Below are 11,174 nucleotides of genomic sequence, written 5' to 3'. Positions count from 1 at the left end.
TATCCCATGGGTCTTCGATGAAACGCGATTGGGGGTGTACCTGCAAGACACTTCGACGCTCAAGTCAGATATGGTTCAAGCAGGTTCAATTATATAGGAGAAGATGATGTACCTTAGTGTTGATACATGTATTTATAGTGGAGATATGAGCAGCTTGGAGATGTCTTAATGCTGAAGTATACTTGGAGATGAAGTATCTTGAAGTTACTTGCTGCCATGTTGCCTTTAATGTTGAGGAGCTTTGCTAAGATAAGCTTTAATATTGTGGTGCTTGATGGGATAAAGCCATTAATATTGTGCAGTTTGATGGCTGTCATGAGCTTGCTATTATAGCAGCTTGTGAAGTTTGTTGTCTGTCATGGTGCTTTTAATATTGTGGAGCTTGCAGCCTTCTTGGACTAAGGCTTTGCTTCATTGTGAAGGCTTTAATTATGGGCCTTGTATTTGTATAATATTTTTCCAGATCAGAAGCCCCCCAGCTCGTTGCTTATGCCGAAGGCATAAGGAGCGAGATGTAAAAATGCATTGCGCTTGTTCCTTTATCTGGGACTATGGTCTGTACTTTGTATGAATACCTAAGAGCTTCATATTTGTATCCTGCAGTTTTATACAGTTCATAATTCGTATTTCATAAAGTTGGCATACCTTGTGCATGTTTTGGGGTTTGATGTTGCTGAATATGTAGCTATAAGTGTCGCGCTTTTGGAAGGAATTTGGCCCTAGGTGGGGTTCATCCTGCCTTGTATCGCGCTTGATCATGGAGGATCGCGATAAGACTTGGAGGATCGCGATGTGAATAGTTCTGATCCGTTGAGAGGATCCTTGAGAGGAGTCCTATTGCTTGGAGGATTCGTGGGAGAATCTTGTTATTTGATAGGATCCTTGATAGGCATCCTGTTACTTGGAGGATTCGTGAGAGAATCCTGTTATTTGTTAGAATCCTTGAGAGGAATCCTGTTACTTGGAGGATTCGTGGGAGAATCTTGTTATTTGCTAGGATCCATGAGAGGAATCCTGTTACTTGGAGGATTCGTGAGAGAATCCTGTTTGTTGATAGGATCCTTGAGAAGAGTCCTGTTACCTGGAGGATTCGTGGGAGAATCCTGTTATTTGATAGGATCCGTGAGAGGACTCCTGTTACTTGGAGGATTCGTGATAGAATCCTGTTTGTTGATAGGATCTGTGAGAGGACTTCTTTTACTTGCAGGATTCGTGAGAGAATCCTATTTTTTGCTATGATCCTTGAGAGGAATCATGTTACTTGGAGGATTCGTGGGAGAATCCTGTTATTTGCTAGGATCCATGAGAGGAATCCTGTTACTTGGAGGATTCGTGAGAGAATCTTGTTTGTTGATAGGATCCGTGAGAGGACTTCTGTTACTTGGAGGATTCGTGAGAGAATCCTGTTTGTTGATATGATCCATGAGAGGACTCCTGTTACTTGGAGGATTCGTGAGAGAATCCTGTTTGTTGATAGGATCCATGAGAGGAATCCTGTTATGTTCTTCATTGCGCTTTAGCTTGGAGGACTTTTCTTCTGTTTGGTGAAACCTGTAATTTCCATAGATCTCACAAAATAATAACATTATATCATGGAGATGATAATTGTAACAAGATCATGTTAAAATAATAATGTTGTTGATAGGAAATGTAGCATTTGTTTTTGAGTTTGTCTGTGTTCTGTGTTTCACGCGAGATTTTTGTCTTCGCCTTTTAGCAGTCGTGGAGCCCTGCAATCTCTTATGAATTTCACAATAGAAGTAGTTAAGATACCTCAAGATAAGGGCATATAAATCAGATAAACTGTTCTAAGTCTATCTTCATTCTCAGTAAGATTGAGATCGTCACTGTTCATGATCCCTGCAACTTTCATGAGTTTTCATAACAGAGACATAAGATTGTCAAAATAAGTCATATATGTCACAATTTGTATCGCTTGAGCATCCTGCAAGTTTATGTAATCTCTGTGATCTTCAGTAGTGATTTAAGCATTCATGATATCTTCTGTCGATAAATGGTACTGATATGTACATCTCAGTGGTCTGGAGTTTTATGCGAAAGCGAATGGCGATATATTGGCTTATGTCTTGGTCCCATCGCGCATTAATCAATATAGTGCCCTGTCATTTTGTAAGTAGTACCAATACTACAGGCATTATAATCAAATATATGCTGGGTCTCGCAAACTTTATCTAATCAAATATATTTGTAAGCAAAGTATATGTTGGCACGAGCACGATGCTACGAGGAGTCTTATGTCGTGAGTTGTCACCGTGGAAACAAAACGGTATAGACCGTAGTTCCAGATTGTTAAGTTAATATATGTAGCTTACATGCTTCCACCCTGTATCGCACGAACGAATACTTCCATAACCTTGGTTATGATACATGTAAGGTCATCTACAAATCGCGCAATGGTACTTGAGTTGGGTAAAATATGCCTTCCTTTTCGAGGGAGTTCCTTGACAAGCTACAACAGTACTTGAGATATAAACCTTCTTAAGGTTTTAAAATTGTTTCGTTTGTTGCTCTCACAAGTCATAATCGCGCAACATCTGGGAATTATGCACACATATATGGGAGATGTAATGGTTTTGGTAAAGAATCATATGAACTTTTCCAACTGATATTTTCACATGAATTTTCCAGATGATAAGAGAAAGCAGCAACCGAAGCTCGATGATTCGAGTACGTGCACTGATAAGAGACGAAGATGAAAACGTATATGTGTAGCTATATTCATCCATGTACTATTCCTTCAATCCTCTAAGGAAGTCCACGCACATGTTTTAGTTTCCAGAAGCCCAGGATAGGTATCTCTTTTTTAGATTTTTGCGCAGTGCTATTATAATTTACGCAATAGTGTAACCAGCTCATAAAAATCATGTATCAAGTCGCATGATTAAGTACATACAACATGTATGCATGCAGGATATCATGGTGTCTTTGTTTGCCACGACGCGATACTCTCTACTTGGAAATAACCAACAAGAAATATAATGTTTAAGATTGAAGTCGGTGAAGCGGTGGTCTGATAAAGCATCTGTAACCAAATGAATCTTTAACCTTTATGAAATAAGTGGAAACGTGCTCGTGACATATCCTATCAACTTTTTAATTTTATGAGATATTGCTTATATCATTATTCTATATTTTAACCATGAAGATTCAAAAGTCTTCAAAAAGTCGTCCCATGGAAGGCCATCGCGCGAGCATTTAATTCTTCAAATTGTATAGGCCTGTGGGCATAATACCATTGCGTAATAATCATATATTGATAATGTTCTTACACGCGACCATTGCTCAATGGTTTGAGAACCAGCTTTAGATACCTCTCGCTTCCACAGTAGTTAATCGCTTTAACACTCTAAGAATTTAGACATGTCAGAGTAGATACCCTAAGTTGCGCTTATTAAGATTAGTCATCCTTAAAGCTGATATATCTTTCTGCATAATCCTCTCTATACTTAAAACAATATATATCCCCATGTGCCTTTATTGGAAGCAACACTCTAATCCATGCTTCTCTGAACTTAAGATCATATCCCACCTAGGAATCTTTGCTTTGACAATCTTTGAGATAGCAAGTCCTTAGTAGCATTCTCCACCAACGTGCGGAGACACTAAAATATTGGTAGCATCGTGCAAGGTCTCCAACATGATAGGTCCAGCATTGAAGAGATCCATTTTCATAATATCAGGAAAGATACTATTAATCATATTTTCATAATACGATTTCATCATCGCGCATTCTCCTATAACCATACGAATACATCCCCCACAGGTTTTACCATGTAGTTTATGAAGAAGTAAGAAGTTTTATCATGACACGTGTAAGGAGTGAGAAACGGATAAGTAATTGGATAAGTTCAAATAAGATATTTGAAAGGTTGGTATATAGGTTCTTTTGGAGAACTGTGTCCTACTAAGGAACCAATACTAACTTCCTGAATCTTACACGTGAGGAGTTTGAACCTTTGTCGGGCCAGACCGTTTCGTTGTTCCTTTAAAAGGGGTTGTGTACCATCGCGCTGGAAATGGCGAGAAGTTTTACCATGACACGTGCAAGGTTCTTCTGCGCGATGTGCAGCATCCATGGCGGGATGGGTAGCTTCTTTTGCGCGATGTATAAACAATGAATTATATATTTTTTAAACATGTTAAGCTATACTGTAGAGAGAGGTAATGATGAAGACCAGTATTTTTTTTTAGAAAAATTAATGACCCAAATCGTGCCACTTGATCGTGGACTTGTCTTCAGTGCCATGCCACAAGACTTATATGTGTTTTTGGTGATATTCCTTCAACTTGATGTCATATATAAGCAAGATACCGTTAATCCATTTTGTGTAATACTGGCAGCAGCGCGCGTAGTACCTCCCAGCATCACGCACTACGTAAGGTTTTACTGGTATTGACTATACGTTGAACGTATACTTCTTTTCGTGACACTTTGGGATTATGATTTTAGGTCCTATAAGATGAACCTTGTGCGTTGGGATTATGGAAACCACAACTGTATAAGGAAAATAATGAAGACTATGTAGACCAAATAAAAGTGCCATCGCGCACTTGGAATGTGACCTCAGGTTCTGCCCAATAGATAGCTTAAAAGTAATCTTGACATCGTTTGGCGTTCTGCTTACACGATGTGATATTGAAATTAATCAATGTAATGGAAAATTCTTCCAAGAAAGCATGGCAACAAGGGATAAGCATCACGCCGCGATACTTAGATTCATAAGCCCCGTACTGGCATCGCGCCATGATACTTTGGATGGGTATTATCATTACGGGATGACTAACATCTTTGCGAGATGATATAAATTCAATAACTACTGGTAAATAAAAAGCTCAAGGCAGATTACATGTACCTTTTGGGGTAGGAATTGAAGTTTACCTCTTCCCACAGACGGTGCCAATGATCAGACCAAATCTTTATAACTGGGTTGATCATGTGATCTTCCTCTACACAGGCTTGGAACCGTCTTGGGTCAGAGCATCTTGTAGTTGGGCCGCTTTATCCCATGGGTCTTCGATGGAACGCGATTGTGGGTGTACCTGCAAGACACTTCGACGCTCAAGTCAAATATGGTTCAAGCAGGTTCAATTATATAGGAGAAGATGATGTACCTTAGTGTTGATACATGTATTTATAGTGGAGATATGAGCAGCTTGGAGATGTCTTAATGCTGAAGTATACTTGGAGATGAAGTATCTTGAAGTTACTTGCTGTCATGCTGCCTTTAATGTTGAGAAGCTTTGCTAAGATAAGCTTTAATATTGTGGTGCTTGATGGGATAAAGCCATTAATATTGTGCAGCTTGATGGCTGTCATGAGCTTGCTGTTATAGCAGCTTGTGGAGTTTGTTGTCTGTCATGGTGCTTTTAATATTGTGGAGCTTGCAGCCTTCTTGGACTAAGGCTTTACTTCATTGTGAAGACTTTAATTCTGAGCCTTGTATTTGTATAATATTTATCCAGATAAGTGTGTTTATCAAAATAGCTTTAATTTGTATCGGAGAATATACTAAAAGAGAGATTGCGTTATTAAAAAAAAAAAAAAAAGGAGAGATTGCGCTCTTTCGAAGTTATGGAAAAGTATGAATTAACAAGATATTCTTAGAAATTATTTTGAAAAAGATGGTTGGAATTATTAAAAACTATGTGTTATTAATTTAGATTAAATTTTTAAAAATATAAATGAAAATTTAAAATTATTTTTTATAAATGCATAATTTATTTAAAAGAACTTGCATTCAAATTTTAAAAGAAGAAAAATTGAGTATAAATTATTTTTAAGATGGTATATATAAATTAAAATATTTTATATTTAATACAATTGATACAGAAATAATTTTATTTATGAAAATTCCATATTTAATTAAACACATAAATATAAAATATTCAAATAAATAAGGAATTAGAATTAATTAAACAGATATGAAAATAGTCTAAATAAATTTTATTTATAATTAACAAAGAAAATAAATAAAAGAATTGAGAGAGAACTGAAATTATTAAACGTAAAATGAAAATAAACATAAAAAAGGAAACGAAATAAATCATGTATTCAACGAATAAAAATAATACTAACATTAGATTACCAAAAATAAATAAATAATACTGACAGAGATAGTTTGACTTTCAAAAGTGAAAACTGTAATTTAAGTACAAGAATAAATTGTTTAATATTGAGTGCAAACTTTAATTTACAATATAGGAATACATGAAGGCTCTATGTAAATAGAGATGCACTGGCAAAGGGATGCACTATGTATTTTCATCTTAACTAACAATTCGCTATAAGGATAATTAAGATCAATTCAGCCAATGAGAATTTAGCACATTCAGAAATGCACCTCTAAATAGAATTTTATAACAGAGTATTAATAATAACAAAAAAAGATAATTGATTCAAGTATCCCACCAAGAAAAAGAAAAAGAAAAAGAAAAAATCAACATTGCCAGAATCTTGGATGAAAGATAAACATGATTTTATCATCATTATCATTGGAGCCTATTTATTAATCTTTTCATCAGATAGAGGAGAAGAAGCTATTGATGTTGTTTCAAAGCCATGCTGGGTTCTTCAAGGGTGTAACAACAGCCTTCACTTGCAAGTAGTTCTTAAGACTGTATTCTCCTTTTTCTCTTCCCTGTCCACTCATCTTATACCCTCCAAAAGGAATTGCTGCATCAAATGTATCGAAGCAGTTCACCCACACTGTTCCTGCTCTCAATGCTCGAGTCAATGTGTTTGCAGTGTCAATGTCCTTTGTAAACACCCCTGCTGCAAGACCATAGCGTGTGGCATTTGCTCTACGAATCACCTCACCAATATCACTGTCATCAACACAAATATTAGTGCAACATAGTAACATAACAACATTATTATCTCTATGGCAAATAGGAAGGAATCATTGCTCTCTCTTACTTGAATTTTAATATGGATTGCACTGGCCCGAATATCTCATCCTTTGCAATCAGCATGCCATCCTGGTAATATTTGTTACAATTAGTGACACTAGAAAATCACATTTTCAGCTTCATTGATGAGTGTGTGCGCAAGTAAAAAGATATTAATTATTATACCTGAACATTTGAGAACACAGTAGGCTGAACATAGAAGCCCTTGTTGCCAAATCTCTCCCCTCCAGTTTCAAGGGTAGCTCCACTTTCAACACCGGATCTAATGTACTTCAGTATTTTCTCAAATTGTTCTGAATCAATCTGATTTGTTTGGATCATACACAAAATCATCAATATGCCCAGTAAGGGTGTGCCAAAAAAAATCAAATAAACTGAACTGAGTAGTGAAATGATACAAAGTGCACCAAAAGAATTATATTTTTTTGAACTGGTTCTCAAGGCTTGAACATTTTTATTCGAATCAGTTCAAGAACCGAACTACTTTTTCAAAACCAGTTCAGTTCAAGAACCAAATCACTTTACATATTTGGTTCAATTTGAGTTAAAAACTGAACCGAACCATGCTCGTTTTTATGAGTGTAAAAAAATCGAAATAAATTGAACTGAACCGCGAACCAGACCGAACCGCATCACATTTTTTCAAACTAATTTAAGAACTGAGCCATTTTCTACAAACCGGTTCAAGAACAGAACCACTTTTCAAAACTGATTCAGTTTGCCCGAACTAAACTATTTTTCTAGTTTGGCTCGGTATAGAGAACCAAACTGAACTAATGCCCAAACATTTTAACACAATGTCATACATTAAGACATAAGGTCAAGGATGACGGTGTGTTACCTGAGGACCTTGCTCTATTCCCTCTTTGAATGGATCACCAACAGTACGCTTCAAAGCACGTGCCTTTGCTTTCTCAATAAACTCATCGTACACACGTTCATGTACAAATGTTCGAGACCCAGCACAGCAGCATTGTCCCTGAATGTCACCATAAGCACCAATCAGTTTTTCTAATTTTATCTGAACTCCATGAAAGAGTATTGTTTTACAAGACAAACTCTATATTTGTATTTACCTGATTAAAGAACAATGCAAAGTGTGCTAGCTCAACAGCCTGATCTATATCAGCATCTTCGCATACAATAAAAGGGGATTTCCCACCAAGCTCCAAAGTTACAGCCTTAAGATTGCTCTTTGCAGCAAGTTCAAGGACAATTTTTCCGGTACTAGTTGAACCTGTAAAAGCAATCTTCAAGAAAACGTCAAAAAGTTAGGACTTAAGACTATAAGACACTATTAAAGCCTAATCATCCATCTGGGTGAAAATAATTATTAAATTAGAAATTGAAACTTCTTTAAAAGAGTAGTAAAGAAAAACTTTAATTAAGACATATTAAATATACTATTGCCTATAGAGTTTTTTAAGAGAACCAGGGACATGGCCTGAAGCTGAATAACTCTTTTCTAAGCATATAGTTTGCTACAAGAATTTTATTTGGCACAGGAAACTCATTCCTGCTACCAGCAAAATCATAACACTACTTTACTAAAAGGATTTGCCAATGCTGAGTTCGAAAACAAGTGAATACTACTGCAAAACTAAATATGTTAATACCTTATCTACATCCATGTGACTAGCAAGAGCAGCACCAGCAGTTGGACCAAAGCCAGATATTATATTTAAAACACCAGGAGGAAGCCCAGCCTGCCAGAGAGACATAAATTTGGTATGAACATTCAAGATATATGTACCAATCTATTCATTTCTTTCAACCAAATAAATGAGCACAACAACATTAACAAGTGGAATTAGCTTATCATAATGAAATTTTTACAAAAATATGCAGACCAAAGAAAGAAATCATAGTTATCTAACCATTGGTTTAGTTCCGTGCATGGATAATGGAAGTTAAAAAAATAAATTGAAACATAATTTTGCTAATAATTAGAAGTGAGATATATGATAATGTTTCAGTACTTGAAAAAATGAAGCAAATTTGAAGGAAATAAACTAAAACTAATCTTCTTACAAAAAGGAGTATGGAATATCACCCACCTCATGAAGTAACTTAGTTGCATATAAAGCAGATAATGGTGTCTGCTCAGCTGTTTTCAGAACAATAGTGTTACCACAGGCCAATGCTGGGCCAACCTTCCAGGCAAACATGAGAAGTGGGAAGTTCCATGGAATGATTTGACCCGCAACACCAATGGGTTCATGCAATGTTTGCACATGATATGGTCCATCAGCTGGAACTGTGAGACCATGAATCTTATCTGCCCAACCTGAGGAATTTGGAAATACAAGTGTTAGTACTAGTAAGTTTCATAAATGCTAAAACAACAAGGAGACAAGTTATTTCCACATACCAGCATAGTATCGAAACAGGCGAACCAGCATTGGAATTTCAATTTGAGCAGATTGTGCATATGGCTTCCCATTATCCCAAGTCTCAAGTGCAGCAAGCTCATCATTATGCTTTTCAAACAGATCAGCAGCACGCAATAATACCTTTTGTCTTTCCTATAACAGAAAGAAGAAAAAAAGGATTTAGTTGAATACTCATCATGGGACTAAAGATCATGACTTTGTACATTGTTCAAGAAGCAAAATCACAATCAGAAAATAAGGTAAAGGGTAAAAGTACATAGGCTGTCATCTTTGGCCAAGGTCCATGATCGAATGCTTTGCGTGCAGCTGCAACAGCACGATCAACATCTTCATGGTCACCCTCAGCAACATGAGAAATCACTTCTCCTGTCCTGGGGTCCAACGTTGGAAAAGTTTTGCCTGATGCCATGGAATCACAACATTAAGACACCTGATAAACTTCAAAAACCAACCTTTTTTTTTTCTCTTTAGTTTTTTTTTTTTAATCAAAATGCTAACTTTATGTCCAAATGGTGAAGTGGATGGGGTGAAAAGAAGAGGGAATAGAAAATGCTAACCAGAAGCTGCATCCACAAATTTTCCTTCAATTAAGAGCTGGGTGTGTTGTACTTTAACTGATGGTTCAATTGGTTCTTCAATGGCAGAAGCAGTGCTGTATTTACTGAGCCCTGTACCTAGGTAACCACTCCCACCTGAATATCAGAACAAGGGTCAATGGCCTTAAAGTCTTAAAAGTAAACCCACTAATGAAGACTCCAACTCAAAAACCAAGGCTTAAAAAAAAAAACCAAAAAAAAACACAAATCAAAAGCATGATTATTTAGCATGGCATGTGCTCCAACATAAATCTAACTTCACAGTTTGCTACAACTACACCATGAAAGTAACATGTACTTGCAGGGTCAGTGAAAGAAACAGGTAGTAGCTGACAAGAACATGGACCTAACAATAAATGACATAACAGATACTTCACTACATATAGCACTTACAGGTACACAGATCTTGGTAAAGTTCCAAACTTTTCATATCCCTCCCCCTCCCCCACATGGGGATGGACCTATCATTTTCAAAGTACCTTTCATTTTCTCTATTTCCAAACAATCAGATTTGATCCAATCATCTCCGAACCAATTGGAGACTATCGTACGAATCATAAAACGATCCAAATCCACCCAAAATTGGAATTTGACGGCAGAAAACAAATTAACCAAACCCAATAAACCAAATCAAATAAAATATATATATAAAAAAAATTGAAGAGCACTTCATTTTCGTTTCTACATGTCCACAAGAACTGAGCAATAAAATAATCAGATCACCCCATAAACTTGGAAGTGACAAAAACAACAAAGTACCTCTAGAAAACACAGAAGTAGTGGAAGCAGAAACAAAAGAACGAGATAGCAGCCTTGAGATCCTAATTGAAGAAGCCATGGTATATTTTCTTTCTATTTTGGTTTTCCTCTCTTCACTATTATTTTAGTTCAGTTTGTGAAATGGTAGCAGCTTTATATATAGCTGCAGTGTTAGCAGGTCAAATATAAAAGTACACCAACCCTTTACCATCTACAATTGTGAAAGAAACACAAATGCACAGTAAGTCATGTGAGATATAAACGCATGAACAACCAAAAGTTATGTTGACATCCCAAAACACATTCAGTGATGGCTTTTCATTGCTCAATTGAACCGTTGAATTATTAGAAAAGGTTATTATGGTGACAACTGGCAATCTCAGCCTTTGGTTGTTTCCTTTTATATCCCCTTTCGTTGGTTTGGTGGTAACTTTCATTTTCTTTTTGTTCTAATCCTTATCCATACCCACAGCCACAGGCACGTATTTCTATTCCT

The 11,174-nt window shown here is 36.4% G+C and overlaps 1 protein-coding gene across 3 annotated transcripts; it reads right to left on the bottom strand.

Annotated features, from left to right (window-relative positions):
• Positions 1-6,367: 6,367 nt before the first annotated feature.
• LOC133303597 (benzaldehyde dehydrogenase, mitochondrial-like) lies at positions 6,368-10,877 on the bottom strand. 3 transcript variants are annotated; one of them, XM_061503531.1, is made up of 11 exons: positions 10,672-10,877; positions 9,881-10,008; positions 9,580-9,722; positions 9,302-9,455; positions 8,988-9,217; positions 8,547-8,636; positions 8,007-8,180; positions 7,772-7,909; positions 7,096-7,233; positions 6,938-6,999; positions 6,368-6,846 (listed from the first exon to the last, which is right to left on the bottom strand). In XM_061503531.1, the coding sequence occupies exons 1-11, from the start codon at positions 10,755-10,757 to the stop codon at positions 6,573-6,575; spliced, it is 1,617 nt and encodes a 538-aa protein (XP_061359515.1). In that variant the 5' UTR covers positions 10,758-10,877; the 3' UTR covers positions 6,368-6,572. The 3 variants fall into 3 exon arrangements, with proteins under 3 accessions (XP_061359515.1, XP_061359523.1, XP_061359506.1); XM_061503539.1 differs by having other exon boundaries at positions 9,881-9,984; XM_061503522.1 differs by having other exon boundaries at positions 9,881-10,015; positions 10,679-10,876.
• Positions 10,878-11,174: the final 297 nt, after the last annotated feature.

This window comes from Gastrolobium bilobum, unplaced genomic scaffold (assembly GCF_033153095.1).
Source record: "Gastrolobium bilobum isolate Gb01-03AN ecotype WA unplaced genomic scaffold, APGP_CSIRO_Gbil_v1 utg15944, whole genome shotgun sequence".
NCBI classification, from domain to species: Eukaryota; Viridiplantae; Streptophyta; class Magnoliopsida; order Fabales; family Fabaceae; genus Gastrolobium; species Gastrolobium bilobum.
This window is presented reverse-complemented; position numbering and strand designations above follow the sequence as displayed.